The 23469-nt window shown below is 35.8% G+C and overlaps 1 protein-coding gene across 2 annotated transcripts in view; it reads left to right on the plus strand.

Annotated features, from left to right (window-relative positions):
• The window catches only part of LOC136844965 (SH3 domain-containing protein 19-like), a 54016-nt gene that overhangs the window by 4846 nt on the left and 25701 nt on the right, over positions 1 to 23469 (plus strand). Inside the window, exons 2-4 of one of the 2 annotated variants that reach the window (XM_067114411.1) lie at positions 3156 to 3204; positions 12733 to 12931; positions 20224 to 20283. In XM_067114411.1, coding sequence (XP_066970512.1) covers positions 3156 to 3204; positions 12733 to 12931; positions 20224 to 20283 — 308 coding nt within the window. The remainder of the gene's footprint in view (positions 1 to 3155; positions 3205 to 12732; positions 12932 to 20223; positions 20284 to 23469) is intronic. The other variant, XM_067114412.1, reaches the window with a different exon arrangement.

The raw sequence follows: 23469 nt of genomic DNA on the forward strand, positions 1-23469 counted from the left end.
CATCTCAATGAATTCTTCCTCTTTGCCATCTCCATCATCTCATTCTGTGTCTGTCTATGGAGTGCTACAAAGGGGTGGTTGGCAGTCTTAATGTGTGATTCTCCAGGATCCCCTGGAGTGTTCTTTCTTCTGTAGAAGGAAGCACCAGTCTTTGCTTTTCTTGGAGATTGAGGTCAGCTGATACCACTGTCTGTTAAGGTTTTGTTCTGCAATTCAAGGGGAATCTTTACTTTTGAATACTTTTGTCTTACTCCTTCTCTACTGATTTGCTTAATCAGTGTTGGTTGGCTCTTAACTTGCTGTTGACCTAAAGGAGGGTTATGGTATGGAGTCCAGGAGGGTGCAATTTTTGTTCTTAACTCTCTCTTCAAGGGAACCTTTATAGATCCTCAAGAGGCAGTTACAGAGGTTCGGCTCCACTGTAACCTCATGTCATCTTCATGACCCATTCTCGTTTCTTGCTAGACCAGGTCAGGAAGGCACACACATGTATATCCTTCCTTATGATAATCTTCGTCTCCACTGAGGAATTCTTTGTTTTTTCTGATAGAAATAATTATTAATGTCTATAGGTTAATTTCTAAAATGCTATCATTGATGCTGTACTATTTACAGTTTGAAAAGTAAAGGTTTATTGTATATACAGTATTAGGACACTTCATTATAGTATTGTAATAAAAATTATTGTTATTGTTGCTCTTCTTGGGTGCAATCACAAATTTTTAGGCTATTCTGGAAGAACTCAACATTTTCATAATTAATTTCCAAATAAAAATTTAGTGAAAATTAGGGGCTAATTACAGCACATTGAGGTCCTGTGCATTAGTAAGTATAGCAGTGCTTTCAATATTTCACTTAGATCCTAAAAGGAACACTTAGTCCTCCAGGCCAGACAGAAACAGCCCAACCAGCAGAGAATGAAATGTAAAATTGGTCCTATCAAGACTAGTCTGATGACCCTAGTCTTCATGATCCAAAAGTGACAGTTGTGTGCCAGTAGAGTCCTAATCGCTAATGCATGACAATTGATAATTTGCAGTGTTTTATTACAGTAATAATATCATCTGTGTCTTAAACTTTTCATGTACACTCGGCAAAGTTGTTAATATATTGCTCAAAAGACATCTGGCTTCATTCTGTCTTAGTGTGTTGGTTTTTGCTTGCCTTTCAATCATATTCTACGATTATGACATCGCTGACAGAAATATGCTTCTTATGAAAATGTGCTGGGAAACGCGATCTTCCCTTGGTAGAGAGAGATGAGGAGAGCTCTAAAAGGCCTATATGTGAGAGCTTATTTCATTATTTTTTTTTTGCTATATTTGTATAGTATGTTTTGCGCTAGGCTATATGTACAGAGCTACTCATTTCATTATTTTTTTTTTTTTTAGAGATTGAGCGATACTATAATTGTTAATTTAGAAGTCAAGAAACATCCAGTTACTTGTGTTTTGCAATGAGAGAGAACGCTCTTGCAGATTTAAATAGATTTGGTCAAACCAGAGCTGTCGCAACAAAATCCAGCTGACTTTTAACACCGTGAAATACAATATGAATGTGTGAAATTAAAGGTGATGATGCAATAATAAGCCCTGTCCATAACGGAAAACGAGTAAATATTGCTGTTCTGATAATGGCCTCAGATATTCCTATCTTTTAGATCTCTATGTAAGTCATCTGAGAAATGCCAGATTTAAGTTCACGTTTTTGTTTTGCAGATTTCATCTTCTGTTTTCTCTTAAGTAAATTTCCTGAGATTATGTGTTTTTAAGAAAAAAAATAAAAATTGGGCCAGCCATCTAGACCTTCATTCTTTGGCCCATATTAATTATACATCGCTAGAAATATGCTTCTTTAGAAAATGTTATTGAAGGGGAGTTATGACAAGTTAATTTAAAGTCCTACCCAGTTGCAATGAGAGAGATTTACATAAAGAAAATCTCAAGGTGAAGGGTCTAGACATGCTGCTTTCTCTTAATGGCCTCAGTGACCACTGCTGTTATAATGCCAGATTTATTCATTCATCTTCTGTCTTAACCAGAAATATTTATTGGGATATGACTGTAATATTTATATACCAGGAATAAAGGTTATCATGTACAATACTGTACATCAGTTTTAGCATAAGAAGTCCATTTGTGACCCTTTTTTTTTTTATTGCCCTCTTTCAGACAAAGAATTTAAAATGCCTACTCCCAATGTTGATTGCTTTTCATGAATTAAATTGGTACAGCACAGTGTCCTTGAGATGACCTTCAGACACAAAGTATAATCTTAATAACTGTAATTGATCCATCCAGATATAAAAGCAAACATCTTATGTCATCAGTTGGGCAGGTTTAGGTCTTTCTTGAGTGAAATTTGAATGAAATTAGTGGAAAACTAAGGAGAAGTAAGTGATGTTATATAAGTAATGTTTTGAGACGCAGGCTTCTAAGGTTGGAGCAGCCATACTATAGGCTGATGCATCACAATGTTACTAGGACCATGGTTTCAAGGCTGTTGAGTTCTGCTTTGTTGTTATTGTCTATTACATTGGAAAAGGTGCCATTTATCCATTTTGATGGGTACTTTTTCATTATGTTTATTTATGGTAACAGTACAGAATAATGTACAGTACTAACCAAATACAGTACAAATTATGGAAGGCTTTGTGGGAACTCCAACATAACAAGAAAGCCACAAGAAATTTTGACACACTTTAGATTCATGTTGTCCCATGCCATACCTACATATAGAAAAGAGTTTAAAATGTTTTAGTTCTTTCTAAAAGAGTTTAAAATGTTTTAGTTCTTTCTAACTTCCATTGTTTATATATATTTTAACCCTTAAATGGAATTTTGAAAAGCATTGCTTTTGACCTCTTGTTAGAAGATTAAATGTTCCCATCACATTCAGGGTAATAGAAATGGAAAGTGTGATTACTTTACCACATAATCCAATGACCTTCCTTAATCTCACTTTCTTAGCAATTTTACAAACTTTCTACAACAACATTTTGAAAGGGCAGTTTATCCTTTGGTTGGGAGTCAACATAGGCTTGAGAGGAGGTGTAGTTCTGATGTCACAATGTTATATACATATATAGGAAGTGTGTGATGCTTACTGTCATATATCATTACTTGGTTTTTAGTGTACTTTTCCTAATTTTTCAGACATTCGTCCCGTCAGACGAGCTCCTCCACCTCCAAGACCGCAGCCACGGTATTTATAATTAACTTTTCCTCTTATAAAACCCCTTGGTTTTATGCTACTCATTTTTGTCCTAGCATTCTGGTGTGTATACCATAACTTGCTGTAAATCTCTGTTGCAAGGATGTCTGACCATTTGGATGTAATTTTTTTTTTTTTTATCTAAATACTGTACTGTACAAGAAGTCTGCCAGTTGTCTCTTTTCCTTGTGGTCTTTGTTTTGACATTTTTAACTTTTAGTATAAATTTTGACCTTCTCTTTTATGTTACACATTATTCCATTGTCAGATTTGATTTCTTTATTGTTAGTAAATTTGTAACTTTGGAATACAGTATTTCTTGTAAGCCTTGAATAAACAGTAATCTTTCAGGAACTTGGTTTGTAGGAATATTTTATTAGCTATATACCTTGAACTATTTACAATAGAAAGTATTAACCTGTTAAGAATCACTTATGCTCAGTGTAAGTGATGCCAAAACATCAGTTTTTTAGAAAAATTTATAACAACACACTAAAGTACATAGTTTTGATGCTATTAGTCATATGCTGTAAAATTTTTATTTTATATCCTATGTTAAGGGCTAGAATAACCTTGTAAGAAAATTCTGTCAGTATAGAGGCATAATCTTTATTTGAAATAGCATCCATGAGTGCAAAAACAATTTTAGATGACAGAGCAAAATTATTACACAATTTATTACAATCCACTGGTTACACCACCTTTTAAATAAAAAAGGCACGTAAATAAACACTATTTTATTTCCTCTCACATACCATCTTTGTGTAGGAGAATTTTGAGGCAAAGTTTGTGGTTTTGATCCAGATATTGCAAAGCAAACCTGTTAGTTTATAATGTGTAATATTATAAAAACTTAGCAAATATTCTACAGGGTCTGTAAATTAAAATGTAAATTTTGTGCTGGATTCGTGGTTAAAATAGATAGCCCTTTTGCATGACCCGTGATAAGCAAGTCACTTGGCAAAGGGATTATTACCATTGCTTTCATAATGTGACGACTTGGAGCTGTGAATTGGATGATTCTAACATGTCTCTGTCAGTGTTACTAAAATCATTACAGTCACTACAATCATCAGTTACTTCATCTGTTACTCTGTGGAAGAGTAGCTTGTCTGTTGGCAGTGCTAAAAATTGCCAGGTAGTAATGGAAAGAAAACAGGAGTTGACATGTCAGTGGAGACTGTTGTTCTTGGGGGCAAGCAAGATGAGACTCCTCCCACTGTTGGTCCCATTGGATGACGCTGTGTGTTACTCCACCGTACCTTGATTGTATTACGCAGAATTTTTTCATAACCATTATTCCAGCTGCGCAGGAGAATTTTTCTAATGTAAAAAAAAGGATACCTTAGTTTAACCAGACCACTGAGCTGATTAACAGCTCTCCTAGGGCTGGCCCAAAGGATTAGACTTTATTTTACGTGTCTAAGAACCAATTGATTACCTAGCAATGGGACCTACAGCTTATTGTGGAATCTGAACCACATTATAGCAAGAAATGAATTTCTATCACCAGAAATAACTTCCTCTAAATTTTCATTGGCCGGTTGGAGAATCGAACGCGGGCCTAGCAGAGTGCTAGCCGAGTACAATATCGACCTGTCCAATGCCCTCAGGTTTGTATATTAGGAAAAATACAAACTGATGAAAAATTTTTGATTTCTTGACATATATAAGACTTAAAACAGAAGATCAGGAGCATGCTTTATAGTTGAAAGGCAAGATGCCTATAAAATGCAGTGGCAACTCAGCTTAGCAAACAGTTGAGGGTCTGCCCAGCCTGATAAATACCAAAGATTAATACATATACTGTATACCCTACAAGATATGTTGGTGCCAACTTGCATTGCTTATAATGGACAGCAAGTCCATAAAAAGATGCCATTGTAATTCTGGCTGTGTTTGCATGAGGATGTATTGTACCTTTTGAGTGATACAGTTGTACTGGTAACTTTGCGCGTTCTTTGTTCACTTTGGGGTACTATTTTGATGTGTGCACTTCACATAATTAGTCTGAAAGTGCTTTTGTACACACCAGTAAGGTCTTAAGTAAGAAATAAGTGCAGTGAATGCTGCAAATGCTTGCTCTTTGTTCTAAGTGCTTTGAAGCATGTAGGCTAAATGCAAGCTTTGTTGTTGTGGAGGGAAGGATAAGCCCTGCAACAAGTTTACGTTGTCCATTTTGTAATTATCATTCAGTGTAAAATATTAAGTCATTTATTTAGTGTCAGAGATATGTCTGTAAAATGAATTTTAAAAACACAGTAGTATACAGTACTGTACAATATAGCCTGACAAAAATGTAACTGATATACACAAAATTCATACAATATGAAAAGAAGACTTAAATACCTTTGCGCGTTGCTGTTTTAGCATAAGAAACATTTCACACTAATTATCTCTCTCTCTCTCTCTCTCTCTCTCTCTCTCTCTCTCTCTCTCTCTCTCTCTCTCTCTCTCTCTCTCTCTCTCTCTCTCTCTCTCTGTGGTACAATATTTTTTATTAACATTGATTTAGTAGAGTATTATACCTGGTATAGTAATTGTAGTGATGAGCTGTCTTTGTAGGCCCCCAAGCATTCATGACTGCCTTGTCAGAAAGCTGTGCCAGTGTCATCTCTGACAATACTATCGCCATCGCTTGCATGCAGAATCAGGTGGGACTGAGGTCAAAGTCTTTGTCGTCTACTTGGCAGTCATGGTTTTTTCTCGGCAGAGGAGCTCAAGGTCACCATAATACCTCGGTTTATTCTGGAAATTCTCAGTGTATTGGTGGACACTCAGGAGGGGTCATCAGATTCTTCCCTTTGAGCAGTCTATGCAGATGGACGTCTGCTATGTCCTTTGGCAAGTGTAGGGGATGCCCTTGTTGTATCTGTTTACCTTGTTAGTTGAGCTCGATGCTCCAGGTCTGGGATGACCTCAGTGTCTGCTTTTTCTGTGTTGGGCCCTCAGGTTTGGTATTAGTGAAATTTTGAACATTGTTCATCTCTGATAATTGTCACCTTTCTTTTGGCTATAGCAGGAGTGGTTTTTCAGATTTGGATCTTGTGGTGGATTATCCCAGAGGACTTCCCTCTAAAAGTAGCCTTCTTAATTATTTTATTAATTTGATTTTTCAAGTTATTGTTATTTCAGTAGGTGAAACCTGTTCACATGGAACAAACACACGGGCCATTGACTTGAAATTAAGCTTCCAAAGATTGTTGGTTTCAACCTCCCACTGCAGACCCCACACTGGAGCAGTAACTGATCATAATACAGTACAGAGCCAGTGATTTTTCATCGCCCCTGGGGGAGACGCAAACCCGCAACATCTGAGTGACATGCCACAACACTAACCACTGTACCAGTGGACCAGATCTCTTCCTTTTGTATTTCCCTTATTTCCTCTTACTGCTCCCTAATAATCACCATATTCTTTGGAAGCTTGAATTTCAAGTCAGTGGCCCTGGTGGGCTTGTTCCATATGAAAAGGTTTCATCTTCTGAGTAATATAATAATAATAATAGCCAGACTTTCACTTTCTCTGATTTTATGGCCATCCAGAATTGCATTATTTTCACTCTTGGAGAACACCTAGTCTAGTTTCCAAGAGAGGAGCTTTTACAAGTCACTGCAGCATCTCTTATCACCCCTTCTAAAACTACCAATTCTTTTTAAAAGGGTTATTGAGGAGAGTTTGTTGCATGGTGCAATGAGTGCGGTACTCTTCCACTCAAAGCCTCCGTTTCTGGTTTTGCAGATGTCTTCATTTTTCTGAGGAATGTCAAAAGCTATCTTAATTCAACTGTTAAGGGTTGCAGTTTAGCTCTCTCCAAGGTTTTCATTTTCCATTTTATGGATTTAGGTATGATCAAGACATTTTGACCAGTTTCCTTCATTGTTGCTCTCTTGATCCCAAGAGCTATGGTTAGACTTCTATGTTGTGATTTGGCTTGGGTACTGTTCAGCCTTACTATGAACCTGTAGTGAATACCTCATCTAACTTAACCCTCAAAAAACGGTATTACATGTCCTCCTTGTATCCTTCTAAGCTTTTTAGTGAGCTTCATTGCTTGTCACAATGTCTCCTATAGTCATTTGTCATGAGTATGATTTTTGTTAGCTCAAGAGCGTGTACCTAAGACTTGGTCTACAGGGAGGCATGGTTCAATCAGATCTTCTCCCTCTTGCCTCTTCCTTCGTGCCAACTATAAAAATCTCCCAATCTCCAAGAATTCTATATCTTACTGTTCCCCACACTTTTCAAGGTTGATGTTGCCTCGGAAGAAGAGACCTAATGGGAAGAAGGGGCATGCACACTTGAGATGTTAGTCTTTCAGGCTGATGCTATTGGAGGGCCAGTTAGATGAACTGAAAAACATCTCTTATTGTAAAGAATTGTTCATTTATAACCCAAATATTTTTTCATATAAATCTACTAATCAAATAGGGTGTATTCTTCTCCCCAACCCCTCAGGCTCACTTGGTTTGTATGAATGACAGGCTGTTTGTTGTTGTTCACCACTGCTGTTAAGACCTTTTGTTAAAGAAAGGTCCATACACCAAAAAATTATGTACTTTATTTTAACATTAAAAATTTTTGCTTTAAAAATGTAATTACAATTTTTTGTTTTTGTCATTTTATGATTTTGATACCATTTTTAGTCTTTTGGTCCAATGAAACTTGTTATTTTAGTAATATTTTTATGACTTTCTTTTTTGCATGACTTTGATTTTTAAGAATATATATGAGGTGAGTAAAAAGTTTTATTTTTATATGTTCAATGTAATATTTATTACCTAGATAATAACTGCCATACAGAGGGTAGATTTTTGTGTATGCTTTTATGATTTCAGTGCAATTTATTTTACAACTAAGCTTTACTTGGATAAAGGTCTGTTTTGTATGAAGCTTTTTTGTATTAGTTCAAACATTAATGTATGAAAAGTTTTACTCTCCTTTTAGCCCATGGTAGACCACCTTTTTCTATTCCCTTTACAAAATTTAGGGTATTTATTCCAGTGTTTGTCCTCTGTTAACTGAGTCTGTATCCTTTTGGGTATACAGTAGTTCTCTTTAAAATTTGGGTGTTTATTAACTGTTCTAATTAATTTTTTTTTGCATTTCCATATATTCTCATTTTTCTGTTTCAAATCCTGTGAGTTTTGTACTTGCCATAACATAAACAGCGAGAACAGAATGTCAAATAACGTACTGAAATCTGTTTGATGTAGCATTAATGCCACATGGTTTTATCTCAGTTCTTTGGTTGGAATGTTGAGTTTGTTCTTATTGAAAGCAATGGTTTCCTTTTATCTGACTGATAATTATGACTTGAAGCATTGTAGGGAGCTCTCCTTTTTGTCATTTGCCATAAACATTCATTAAAGACTTGTACTAGAGGCTTGTCAGTTTCTCTCCTGCAGTACACCAGTGGGCAAGGTATGAACGTTGATGCGTATCATATGTTTAAGAGATGTTGTAATCTTCTTTTAACTTAATTATTTTAACTTTATTTTTAAATATTCTGTGTTTTTGTTCAAGAGAGAGGCCAAATGCTTCTGCTAGTATGCTGATTATAGTTTTCCAAATCTGAAGCATATTCGAGATTTAGGAATCTACAGTATTATAGCTTATTTTGTTCAAGTTTTAGTTTTCTGTAAAAGAAAACTATTGTGCCGGCTTTGTCTGCCCGTCCGCACTTTTTCTCTCTGCCCTCAGATCTTGAAAACTACTGAGGCTAGAGGGCTGCAAATTGTCATGTAGATCATCCACCTTCCAATCATCAAACATACTAAATTGCAGCCCTCTAGCCTCAGTAGTTTTTATTTTGTTTAAGGTTAAAGTTAGCCATAATTGTGTCTGACAACAATATAGGACAGGCCACCACTGGGACATGGTTAAAGTTTCATGGGCCGAGGATCATACAGCATTATACCGAGACCCCTGAAAGAAAACTTGATGGTGCTGAAAAAACGTTGGCGCATATTTTACCTGTTTATTTTGTGGACAAAAGTGACCCATTCTCAACATACTTATGAGTATGCTTGCTTTTATGTATTTTCTATCTTTTGCTTTAGTTCCCCCCCTCATGTGTTTTTATTTTTCATTTTTCTTATGTATGACTCCATTTTACTATGCTTGTCAAGTTGTTTTTGCTGTATTCTTACCTAACACTTTTACACTTGAATGGTTATGGATAAATTGAGATATATCCAAGATATATTTTGTGTGCAGTTCTGGGAAATATCTTAATTTTCTGATTACTGTATCCGTAATTTACACTTTGGTGTGATATTGTGCATGTGGACCTGTGCCAATCACTTTTGACGGAAATTGCCATCCAGTTTACTGTATTGGTATTATAGTATTATTGAGGAAATTATGGTGTGCTGTTCACTTTTTATCTTATTTTAAAGTAGAATTGATTGGGTGATGCTAGGTGAACCATTATCATTCTATCACTTGTATCCCTTTGTTTTGCAATTGGCTAGTTTAAACAATCCTTTTTGTTTCAAATTTATCAGGACTTATCAGACAGATTACTGGCTGCAGCTTTTGTGGGTACATATTTCACAATCAGCTAAACAGAGGATCAGTACTAACTCTGCTCTGTTACTTGATTTCTGTGAATTGCTCTGCAACCTTGTCCATATGTGTATTTGTGTAGATTTTTGTTTTGAGATCATAGTTCAGAAAATTAAGTTACTGGGATGATATCCAGAGGTATATCAAAGATAAGTTGCTTTGCTCTTTCATGCTCAGTTGTGAATTGCTCTTGTGTCATCCATAACTGTTTTGTTAGTGTTGTTGAAGGGCAGCTCTGTAATTTAGTGTTTTTGTGGTTCCTTGAAGGTCACAGTTATTACATGCATCTTGGGTTGAGTGAATTAGTGTCATAAGCTGTCAGTTCTTATCCTAGTTAAAAATTTTTTGTTGCCCTTACATATCACTATTGGAAGTATTGTTGTTTTTTGTACTGTTTAGACCACTGCTCCTTTATGGTTTTTGGCACTTTGTTCATGTTTCCAGGTTCCAGTATTTTAAATTCAATTTTAAACCATCCAAGGAGCTGGTCTAGTGATTCCTTTCAGGATTAAGCTCCTCATTCTTCATGTCGTCATTAGGCCCAGACTGCAATTTGCTGTATCCTCTCCCTCTGTTTTGGTCAAAGATTCTTCTTGGTTGGAAGCAGATCTTGTAAGTTTGGAGGGTCCTTTACCTTGGAAATGCAGAATGCTGAGTCAGAAAGCACTTTAACTGTGTCATGGGTCTCCTTCATGGGTGGATGGCCTGATAGGAGTTGCTAGGGTGGCTCCTAGACACCTGATGTTCTCCATCAAGAGCATCCTGGATGTTTTCTGTGAGAGAGCTTAGAGAGCCTATAATGAGGGGCGTAAAGATCTTACTCTCCAGTGGTGATGACCATAAGTGGTGGTCTGCCCTAAATCATCACTACTTGGAGTTGGTCTAGCATGCTTTGCTTTGTAGGTGGTGACAGGGAAGCTGTATATTGCCCTAAACAGAAGGGAGAACTTTTGGCTCAGGTGTTTGCGAGCAGACAGTGTAGTGAGTCCTTGATGTTGCCTCAGTCATACTTTCCAGAGTCTAAGTTTTGTACAATGGCCTCCAGATTTAGAGAAGCCAAAACTTTACTTCTGGGGTTAGACTGTTGTGGCTGTGTAGACCCGTAATGGGATTTTCTCTATCTTTTTAAATAGACTGCTGATTTCTTGCTCCTAAGATGTCTGCTACTATCTGAAAGTTAGCTGGACTTGGAAGTTTTCCTTCTGTTTGGAGGAAGAGAAACATTGCAGCATTACCCAAGGGACCAGGTCTGCTCTCTTACCCCTCAGAATATAGGCCAATTTCAGTTACTCCTGTTTTGTCTAAGGTTTTTGAGAGGCTGCTCTTCACACATCTTAGTAGGTTTGTTTAAGATAATAACCTGCTACCAGCATAACAGTGTGGATTTTGTAAAAGCCATGGTACTTATGATGCACGGTAGGTTCAAATTGTAGTGTATCCTAAGTCCTTTGATCTTGTTTATCAAAAAGCACTCATGAACAGGCTAAGATTACTGCAAATTGTTGGATTTTTTCTTAATGTTTTAAATGAATTTTTAATAGGCAGAACCTAAGGGTCTGTTTTGTTGGTCAGCACAGTAGTTGTAGTACAGTAATGTTATTTCAGGTGTTCTTCAAGGTAGTGTTCTTTGACCCTTGGTATTTTTTTTTATACTCTAGTGACATGTGGCAAGGTCAGGAGAACAAACTGATTGCATATGCCAGTGATGCAACTCTTCTAGCTGGTGTTCCTTCTCTGCGCCATTGGTCTGTGGTTGCAGAATCCTTGAATAGAGATCTGGCATGTATTCATGAGTGGAGTAGGCTTTGGGGCATGAAGCTTAACCATTCTAAAGCTCAAAGTATGATAGTTAGTCAGTGCAGAACACTTTAGCATTTGCATCCTGATTTACATTTAAATGGTACAATTTTAAACATAAAGGACTTTTAAGATTTTAATAAGAAATTGACTTTTGAGAATCATATGTGTAATATTGCTTCCTCTGTTTCTCAAAAAGTTGGTGTCTTGTGGAAATGTTTTTGAATGTTTCATGATGAAGCTGTTTTATGCAGGTGTTTTAACTGTTTTCTTCTTTGTTGTTCGGTGCGCTTACTCTCTTTTCAAATTCTTGGACTGCGTTGTGTCATCAGTCAATCTTGATGTTGACGTAGTATAGATGTAAAGTGAGTTTGTTTATTGCATAAAATGTACCATGACAACAAACATCCTCTGCACTATTCTTTACTTGATCTGATCCAGCTGTTTTTGCCTCTAACACTAAGCAGGCAGCTGCTGCAAACAGTGTGTCATTTGCAAGCATCAGGTTTATACCACTCAGTTTGATAGGATTTTTATCTTGGTTACAACAGTAATATGGAATATTTAGCCTAAAACAGTTTTGGAATCTCATGATATCCAAATATTTAAGTGTAAATTCATCCCTGACATCTCTTAAATTTCAGGTGTCTGTATCAGTTTTATTATCTGTTCCCTCATATTTATTTATCACCTTTTCCAATAACTTGTGTCCTTCTGCAGGCTGATTTCCCCTTGGAGCCCTTGTGGGATTAAGTCTGTGACTCTGTCCATAGGAGTTTTTAGCTGAAAATTTAAAGAAAGAAAGAACAAATAAAAAATTTTAAAGAAATTAAGCAGCTCTCTTAGATGTTCAACCCCTAAGTCTTTTATCTAGATCCCACCTCTATCCTACCCCCTATTTGTCCAAATTGTAAAATGTTTGGTTACCGGCAGGTGAGTGGGTATTGCTCCACCACTTGCCTACCAGCTACCTTGTTATCAAGCTTCAGTGACCAGACCAGCTATCATTGAAGATGTATCCATATAAAAGACTTTAGATTTGTTTATCTAGGAAACATGCAACCTATCCTTAAAATTTGCTCTATTTTATGACCTTATTAATCATAACTTATCCAACAGATAGTAATTTGTTTCTGTTTTTACTTGTGTAGGAATGATGACCTACTTGTGATACAGCCTGTTGTAGAAAACAATCATCAGCCATTTGGGAATTTTGGAAACACTGGACACCAAAAGTCTCATCATAATGGAATGTCTAGGTCTGCATCTCTGCCTCTCACTAACGGAGTAGGATCCCAGAAAAAGAAACCACCTCCCAGACCTCCACCACCAAAAAATAATCCTGGCAAGGTTTGTTTTGAATGATTGGTCTATGTTTTTAATGATGTGTATACATACTGTACCTTATCTTTATTGGTTTGATTCTCTTAACAGAAAACATTTGGGGTTTTATTCCTGCATCTAGGATAACCATTCTCTTCATTTTTTGTTTTTGCTTGTAGCATGAGGATTTTCCTTGCATACCATACTTTAGGGGAAGAAGGCTATGTTGTGGTTATTGATTCTAATGCTAATTGCATTCTTTGGTGTCATTATTGTTAACAGATATGACCAATGCAATAAATATTTTGCATCTAAAAATCTTAACAAGCCTTTAATCTTCACAAGATAGCCTCTGTGACTCAGAGAAAGATATGAAGGAAGAAGCCTGATGCAGTAAATAAGAAATAGTGCCTCCCATCAATTAATCAGATATTCCTAGTATATATGAGTCATCATCATATTCAAGAACAAGCATATGTGTTCATATGACAATAGAATACAGTACAGTACTTTGCTTTATGTATATACTGCATGTTGACTGGTGAACTTAGATTGTGTAAGTTCATGAATACTGAAAATTTTAACATATGTAATTTGAAGCAATGAAAAGGAACAAGTGAAACAAGGAAATTTCTAGTTTTATGATGACGTGTAATTTTAGATGTGGATGCACTGATTGGGGTTTTTATTTAATGAATTATGTGTTGCATTTCAGTTGTTAGTGGTTTTTGGCCATCAGCCTCAAGTAGTAGATTTATCCTTTTTACCATAATCAGCAAATTATCTCCCATCATTCTTTGCCCTTACAAGATAAAGTCCAGGATATGTAGGCTGTAGTGCTCGGAATGGCTTGTGCTATTTATTAAAGAGAAGAAATCTTGAGATTTGCTCAGGTGCAATCCAAACCATGCTGCGTCATAAACATTTGCCATTTCTTTTCATCTTTTTTCTCCATTTGCTTTGAGTTTTGTAATGACAGGACATGCTGATAGCATTTTAGCATTCCACATTGCATTATTCAGTTTTATTCATAAATAAATGTTGTAGGAAAACAACCAGCTGAGGAAGTAAAGTTGCAGTAAATGTATTGTTATCCTACTGATGATAAGCTTGAGGATGAATGGTTGTATGGTAGTATGGGTTATTGCACTGATGCATCACATGGCATTGGGAGATGATAATAGTGACTAGTCTGATTTGAGCATTAAATGAGAGGATCAGATGGCAATCTCTGTAGGTAGAAGCTGCTTCCTTCCAGCTGGGGTTTTGCTGGCGCTTGGAGAAGGGAGAACCAAGTGGTTTCCCAAATAGGTTTTAGAGTCTAATGCAGGTTCTCTATGACTCTGTGAATAGAGAACTCGAGTTTTAGTATACTATTGTAACTGATGAGAACACATGAACTGCCTCATTTCAGCAAGCAGTAAATATATAACTAAACACACTAGGAAAAGTTCTGTGACCACAGAGTCATGATAACTGCCTCAGATAGGATTATCCAGTCTGATTTGCGCTTGCAACAAAATTGCAGTACAGTCAACCCTTGTTAAGCCTGACCTCATTAACCCGGATATCAGATAAGACAGACACCGAAGAGGGTCAGCTGATTTAAAATATGTAATGTTCGACCACGATTTAAGATAGTTACTGTTCCTCCGTTCCTCGTGTACCGTTTTCCTTTTTATTTACCAAAGGTAAATAAAAAACTTTTCATTTATATTTTTATTTTATATATACTGTTCTGTATTTATACTGCACTGAACTGAAATGCTGTTAACTTGTAACCAATTTAACTTGCTTACGGTACATACCATCATTAAGAAACGCTATTGTCTGGAACGGTAGGAAGTATCGTAGCCAATCACTTGGCATTAAAAGTTTTACCTATCTGTTGCCCGACTGGTAGCTACAGTACAATGCTTTGTACGTTTTATAGGAAAGAAAAGACGGGACAAAGGTAAACTTTATGAAGACAAAAGCTGAGTTACTGAAGAATACTTGTGTTTACGTGGCAAATGACACAAGAGAGAGAGAGAGAGAGGGAGAGAGTTGCCTGTTCTCTCTATGCAGCGTAATTCTAGCTGTGTTTATGTGGCAAATGATGAGAAAGAGAGAGAGGGAGAGAGAGAGAGAATTGCAAGTTCTCTCTATGCAGCGTAATTCTAGCCTTGAGAGATGAAAGAGAGAATTTTGTTTTAAAGGTACGTCAATGCAGCTTTAGTAAATATCTTGTGAAGCAAAAAAAATATATATGTACCGTGTATATTTTGTTGCTGAAGAATCTCTGAACCAACAATTTTGCACTCAAAGCAATAAGAAGAAATTCATTCTATTCTTCATGTAACCAGTAAAATACATACACTGTTAAAAACTAAGTTTTGTATTCAAAACACACACTTATGTCATCGTCAGCTTCTCTGAGCAAAACATTCTTTCTCAGACAGAATACAGCTAAAACCTGACTGGCTGACTGGTTGCTATGGAGATCTGCTAGCCAGTAACAGCCCTCTACTTCTGTTCTATTTATAGACATATGTCGTGACGGCACTAAGTTTGAACGTTGCCATGGTCGTGATTATTTGACTGCTGATGGCAAAAATTACTCAATAATTTGCTTTATATAATTGTTTTTTCATGAAAACATGAATTCAACAATAATTATAACTTTAATACAGTGGTATGAAAAATCCCACAACAGTCTGTTGTGGTGATGCTTCATCACTTGCGAATCCTATTCCCAGACCGTCCTCATATTTTTTCATGAAAACATGAATTCAACAATAATTATAACTTTAATACAGTGGTATGAATAATCCCACAACAGTCTGTTGTGGTGATGCTTCATCACTTGCGAATCCTATTCCCGGACTGTCCTCAGATTTACGACTGCAAACTGATGACAACATCAGTAACAACAAAAAAACCCTCTCCAAGATTGATATGATGAAATGCATTTTATAGTTTTGCTTATCGTTAAAATTCATAAATTGAATTGCAATCATTTTGATCGTGTATATTTTTGCATTTTACAGAATGTTTTTGTTGAAAACAAAATGTGTTAGTGAACTTAAGGTCTTAATTGTCCCACTATTTTATTACTGATGATCTTAATCAGCTCACATTTATTTAACAGTATATTAATATAGATAATAATAAACTATAATGAATACGTAACTAAAATAAAGAAACATGAAAAAAGGAAACAAAAATCGTACTCTTCATTTTGGAGTCTCCACTTCATTTTACTTAACAATTATGCCTTTATGTCTCTGCCTAGGCATCTACGTATGCGGCTGAATTCTATAATTTTTATCATGTTTTATTCTTCATTTTTCATCTTTTACCTTGAGCTTTAATTCAAACGTTTCTACGTTGGTTTTATTAAACATACTCTATTAAAATTATGAAGTAAAGTATATTTACAGGTGTTTATAGGTTTATATATATATCGCCGTTTAAACCGGACTATCGGCTAAGACGGACACCCTGGCCCCCCAATTAGTCCATCTTAACGAGGGTTGACTGTAGTAATATACTCATGCACTGCAGGAAGAAATCCTAAATATATGCAGTCAAAAACATTGCAAAAGGTTATGGTGGAATTTATTATCATTAGGAATTCATTTATCAAGACCACTTAGTCACATACAAACTCTTTCATAGTGTTTGCCCTAGTGATTTGTTCTCAATGAGAAGGTGACACTTAAAGCAGGGTTCAAGTTCAAGAAGTTAGCTGACTAGGAAGAGCCCAAGGGGAATGTATGAAGAAAGAGAGAAAGCAGTGCATCTGAGGCTCAAGGAATGCTGCAAAGGAAGATCTCCTACCATCTTCAGTGGTATCTTCCTGATCGGGGGTGGGGAGGGGTTACAGAGGGGGAAAGCATGCATAATGATTTACTTGGTCAGTTCCGGTTGCTAGTAATTAACCCCATGGACAGTTTCCCAAATATTCAGCTTGGTTAGTAATGGTATTCAACCGTGGTCACTGCAAGGAATATTTAGAAATATGTTGAGATGGTTTTTGATTAAAAAGTTCCCCTCTACATAGACTTACCAAGTCCATGATATAGGTTGTAGGTGTAGGTTTTGAACAGTAGAGGTCTCATTTTTAGTGTGCAGGTGAAGATAAAACTATTGAACTTTCTTTATCATACCATTTAAATCTTTGTAAATATTTCTCATGGGGATTGAATAGAGAATGGCTGTGGTTAGCCACAATACAGTAAACATTTCTGTTTGCTGGCAAATTTGTAAACTCAGTTTGTTTGTTTCTGCTATACATTTCAGTAATTCAGCGATGTTGCATTCCACAGAGAAACTAGCAGAGGTAATTGACTAAGAAAAAAGTTTGTGCAAGTTTTATAAAGAGGTTTTAATGTAAAAATCAGACAGATTTCTGCTGCCACCTTAGCCATCTCATCCATACTTTGTAAATCTTGATACTCTTTGACGGTTATTATCTAGATTGCTCTTTCAAATGTTATTTCTAACGTTGTCTTATGTTGAACTCTTGTATAGCAGTATCAAAGACATCAGAATAGTGTTGATTGCCTTTATTAGGAAAAAGCTGATAGATTACATTCACCTATGCCTTTTTGCCAAAAACTATTTCGTAAGACATTATTGGTGGAAATTCTAGCGATGTTGAAAGATAAGTACCTTTCTTTTGGGAGATGACTGATCTTTACTACCAAAAAATTACAGTGGTCAAAATCAGTTGTCTTAATTTTTGGAAGAGGTAATTCGTGTCAGTTTGCTAATATAATTGCTTATCTTCCTTTTGTGCATGAACTTGGGGACATTATATGCAGTATGTAGAATTTTGCTGAACTTGGTTATGTTGGTGGCAGTGTTTGTACAAAAATTAGTATGCAGAACTAGCTTTGTGTATTAGTGTATTTTACATTTCCATGGTTATTCATTCTCATGATGGTCTGACAAGTACATCTGTAGATATCTTAATATCTCCTTAGCATGTGTTTTGTAATCAGGAGACCATATAATGAGAAATTCATCAATTATATAAAAAAGGCTTTTCACAGTTCTGTGGCCCTGATCAGAAGACCATGTAATGACATAAGGGCTTTCTTTTTGGCTTGAGTGTCATGGAATTAGTTGTGGAGTTATTTAACTACTATTTGCCAGTGAGACTTCAATTACATTAAATGTATGGGAGGAAGGTTGCCTAATTGTGAATCATTGCACTTGTATAGCAGTGTCTATCTCATTGTCAACCTAGTAGAAAAATGACTGCTGTTTGTGCGTTAAAAATCCAGCTTCATTTTACTTCTGTTATTTTTAAATGAAAAATAAGAATTTTGGAGAAAATTAGCAAATTGCTGATTAGTGTTAACAGGCATTGGAATTAAGACCCAGTAGATATTGTAGACTTTGCATTTTATTTTCACTAGAGTTTATGTATGTGGATGGGTTGGAAAATTGACATAATAATAGTATAACAGATGTAGGTAGCCTTGTCCTACTTTTTATCAGTCTTCATTTGATGATATTGTTACCTGGTGGGTGTTCTTGTATTTGTTCCCTACAAAATTCCCAGTTTCTTTTAAGGATTGAGTTAGTATTAGATACATAATCTCTTATTACTGTATCCTAACTTCCAGTCAGGGAGTCTAACTCAACTTTTCATTCAGTTTTGTAATATATATATTTTCCTGAGACAAGCATGAGAACCATCCCTGCCTCAAAGCTTTCAGAACTCCTTCAAACTTGATAGTAGTAAGGTAAAATTTTGTGATACTTTTGGTGCATTTGCAAAGGCCTTGATTGGGTAAATCAACCATAAAGTTACAGAAAGTTTTGGCATTAAACTTGTGTAGAAAAGTTAATGAAATGTGATTAATCCCATCATGTAAATCAGCTGCCATCCCAAAAAGAACCATAGTTTTAATGAAGGTCGTAAGAACTTGTCATCTTCAAGTAATCACCAGAAAGACTCATGTCTGCTTGGATTGCAATTAAAAAAAATATTATATGCTTTCTGAACAATTTACCTTACATAAATTCTGCCCCTCTCCTCAAACCACAGATTATTCATCTAGGTGTGAGATTACTTGACACCAGAAATTCTGACCTTCCACTCTGAAGCCACAGGTCATTTTCAGGTAAACAAATTTTGTTGCCATAACTAGACAAGATTGCTCCTATTCCATTCCAAGTTCAAAGAATCTCCACAAAAGCCCACAACTTTACAGATGTCAGAGCCTAATTTTTAGAAATGTGATTTTTATTTACAATTGACATTGAAGTTTGAATTCTATACTCAGCTGTGCATAATGCAAGAAATCAGTCATGGAACCTAGTACGTTAACAGATTACTGTACATTTAAAACTGTGCCTTTGTGAGTTATATGAAGGTTCAGATCCAGAGGTTTTGGTGTGCGAAGTAGTTGAGTAAAAGCATTGAACAGACGGGAGTGGCAGATTTTCCCAGAAGCACTTGCACGGTGTTGGACACGATGATGATGATGATGCAGTACTTAGTTATGGAATCCTGCTTTTATTTGGAAATGAAGTTAGCAGATTCATACCTCTGGTTAATGACTGATTATAACATGAGTGAAAGTATTATGATACAGTTACAGGTGTAATCTCATGAAATCCAGAGTTCTGATAATGATCAGGAGGGGTATTTTTCATGATTGTTGTTGTCCTTGCACCAGTTTGTACTGCCCTCCTTGTACAGAATATAGGGTAATTGTTTAAAGTCAGCACTCAGTGTAATAAGTCTAAAAGAAAAGCTGGGGTAATGCAGTAAGAAAATTCAAACATGAATGCAGTAGTATTGTTTACATGCACTGTACTTTTCCAAGTACAGTATATGCATATTGTTATTGTTTTGTAAGTACTCTGCTGTATTGTGTCTATTGAAGGTTTTGATAAAAGCATGCATGTCTTATTTTTTTTATCATACTTGTTGGTTACAGTACATTGTCATTATAAAAATTAGAAAATCTAAAATCATTTGATGCTATTTGTGTCTTTGCACAACTAGGGGATTTACATATAGTTTATACAAGTTAATTTATGAGTTGTTCTAACACAGTAGGTCCTTGTAAATGTGTGAGGTGGTCAACTCCATTAATGGAATCAATAAATTTTTCACATTATTTCCTTCATCAAGGACAGAGAATTTTATTCAGTGCCTGTGACTGATTATTTGTACAACTGCATATTTGTAATTAACCATACAGTAATTTTTTCTTAATGCTGGATTTTTATGCTCAAATGGCTAGATAGAGGAGAGAAAATTTAGAAGTTTGTATATCAGCTACTTTTCCATTAATTTTTGATGTTCTCTGCAGCTAACTCCGGAAAAGGCACACCCCATTTTTCACAGGTTACATAAGTTTTCAGTTAGAAAGGTCAGTTGTTCATAAATTTCATAGCTTCCCATATAGTTCCCAGATTATCCAGTATCCCTATACTTTGGCTTCCTTGATATTGAGTTTTGCTTCAGTTTTATTGATTTATTACTGCAGTATATATTTTTGCATTATTGGCTTACTTGTTCAGCTTACTAAGTAGAAGCAAGGATACCCAATATTTTACTATTACTGAAAGATTTTTATGTTTATGATATGGCCTCTTGAATAATTTAGAATAGAAAAGGTGTAGAAAGACAAAGTGTACATACACTCCTCACTTAATGACATACCTGTTTGATGACTGCTTGTACTTATGACTACCTTTCATTCTAATTGGTATTGTATGCAGTACAAGAACTGTACATGTAAATTGCAGATTCTGTAAGCACTCGTTTGATTGTCAGTTTGTATGTATGTCTGTTTACCCTCGCCTTCTCTTTTATTGTGCATGGTTATTTTATTGAAAGTTTTGATAAAGGTATTACCTCATAAAAAAATGTGATTGTGTTTATCAGTAAGTGGTTACATTACTTATCTACCAAAGGTTCCAGCCTTTGTTATGCATTGCCTGAGCTCAAGTAAGCAATATGTTAGGATGGTGTGAAGATTTCCCAAATTTTCTTGTGCCATACCATATAATAACCATATTTCTTTTGTTTTCCTCTGAACAGCTTTTTTTCTTTTTCCATTTTAACCAGACTTACTGTACATGTAGACTCTTATTTGCTAATCAACCAGTTCTGTTACTTTTCCTCTATATAGAGAGAGAGAGAGAAAGAGAGAGAGGAGGAGGGTGTGTGTGTGTGTATGAAGGTAACCTTGTGCTTACCAAGGTTCATGATTACAGTTTCATCTTGGCCAGTGAAATTGCCCCAACCCTCCACCTCTGCTACTCAGGAATTGTCCTCCTTCTCCCCTCTATTTCCTCAACCTTAGATAACTCACAGATGGTGCCAAGTAATTTATAAGTGCTTAAGTTTGCAAACCAAATTAAACAAAAAAACACTGTCAAGTACAGCATTTTTATTGACATGTATTTAATGCAGTGTGCAGTATGGTACTTGTTACTGTATCGTAATGTTACATACATTTATTTTGCAGTCTGTGTGTGTATGTATGTATGTATGTATTTATGTTTGTTTCTGTATACAGACATGTATACAATGCAGTAAGGAAACCATGCACTTGCTATGCATTTGTTTGTTCTTCTCTTTTTCTCGCATACTCTGTCTGTCAAAACTTTACTTTCATGAAGAAAGAGAGAGAGAGGGAAATGCAGTGACTGCATAGTTTCCTTAATGCAATGGTTACATGTATGTGGACACAGACATAAAAATACTGTATCAGAGAGAGTGAGTGCATAGTGCAACACTATATATACATGTTGTGCACATTTGTATGTGTACACATGCAAGCTGGCCAGTTAGCGCTTCCACATCGACTTCACACAACAATAACGCAATCATGATACATAAACTTTTTCATTCTTTGTGCAACCTATAATTTTGTTTGCAAATTAAAACACTTTCACAGTCCTGAGTTATCCATCAGCAGTGGAGGAGATGTTGGGCAGGGGGCTGGGGACTTGTTGCTTATTAACTAATTCGCTTACAGATTGAGTTGTAGGAATGGGACTTGGTTGTTAAGTGAAGAGTGTCTGTAAGTTACAAACACTTGAATAGCTCCCAGATTATTTTCGCGATAATAAGACATGAAATTTGTTGTAGTGTATGAAGATTCATTGGCTAAGGCTTATAAATTTTTATGTTTGATTGTGTTTGCTTGCTTGAACTTGCAGCTTGCAGCATTGTGATTCATAAAGGGTTATGTAGTTGATGAACTTGATGCTTGAGTGTAGTTTTAATTGTGATGTCCAAGTGGATAGTCCTCATTGTTTTTGTGACTATCGTCAGTGTTTGCTATTCGTTTCCTTTTAGTTAGTTTTTCTTTACCTAATATTTGTGTCTATAAGTACAGAAAGTATTGTCTTGCTCTTTTCCTTTTCTTTTTGTATTTTATTGCTCATTTGCACCAGTTTGATATACTAGGTAGTATATTAATTCTAGGTAATGTGTGGCTTTTGATGTAAATTGATCAGTTGTTCCTCCAGAATGTTTTTCAAGTATACTTCCCCTCATTTATGAAAAACCTTCATCCCAATCCTGTATGAAAGTGGAGCGTAAACTGCCTCGGAACAATAGTCATAACAGATACCTGAAAATGTGGTGAATGTCTGAATTATGTATTGTAGAGAGTTCTTGTATTCTGATGACATTGCTAGGTATCCATGAGGTAGCAAGACTATTGTAATATATTATTCTGCAGTAACTGTCATTAATTAGTTTTACAATATTTGATTTCATAATTTGTGCTACTTCTGCATTGCGACCTGTATCATTCCTGCCACAAATATTTTATTATTTCAGTAAAATCTGCCAAACATTCATCTAGCTGCAATTTTACTGATACAGTAAAGAAAGAATTTCACAGTTATACTTAGTTGTGTTGGTAGGCTGTTCACTGTCTGCCTCCTGACTTGCAGGCAGACCGGATAAGTTTTCAGTTTCCCTGTTATTGTATTCTTTATGTAGCTGCCATTGTGAGAGGATCTTCTGAGAGCAGTGCTGTCTGAAGGAATTTTGCACTGAGAATTTATAATCTATTGTTAAATAATTATTTTTTTGTGAGTGTCATCTTCGTGAAGCAAAGGATTGTTTGAATGGATTATCCAAATTAAAATACAGCATGATGGCCAAACCTCCTGTGAGGATTATGTTAGCCAGCCTTGTGTTTTAGAATATATTTGTCAGCAGTATGACTGTTGGGATATGGAGAAAATTATTGTTTTAGTTAAACATAGGATATGGAGAGAAAATGTAGAAATAAATTAAGTGTATTGATGCTATAGCCAGTGTCAGCAGGTCTGTCATTGGAATATTGTCTTCACCATCATTTTGTCATGGCAGTACTGCTGATATTACTGGCTGCCTATTGGCTGAATTCCATCTTTTTCAAATGTAAACAGATAGACTTTGAAGACCTACAAAGCACTTACGTTTAAGGCATGGGATTATACACGAAAAATTCAAAAATAACTTTAATGATAAATATGTCCTTTTGAATTACTACAGATATACCCAGGCCTTAATGATGACATAAATACTGAGAACCAGTAAACGTAGG

This window comes from Macrobrachium rosenbergii, chromosome 13 (assembly GCF_040412425.1).
Source record: "Macrobrachium rosenbergii isolate ZJJX-2024 chromosome 13, ASM4041242v1, whole genome shotgun sequence".
Classification (NCBI taxonomy): Eukaryota; Metazoa; Arthropoda; class Malacostraca; order Decapoda; family Palaemonidae; genus Macrobrachium; species Macrobrachium rosenbergii.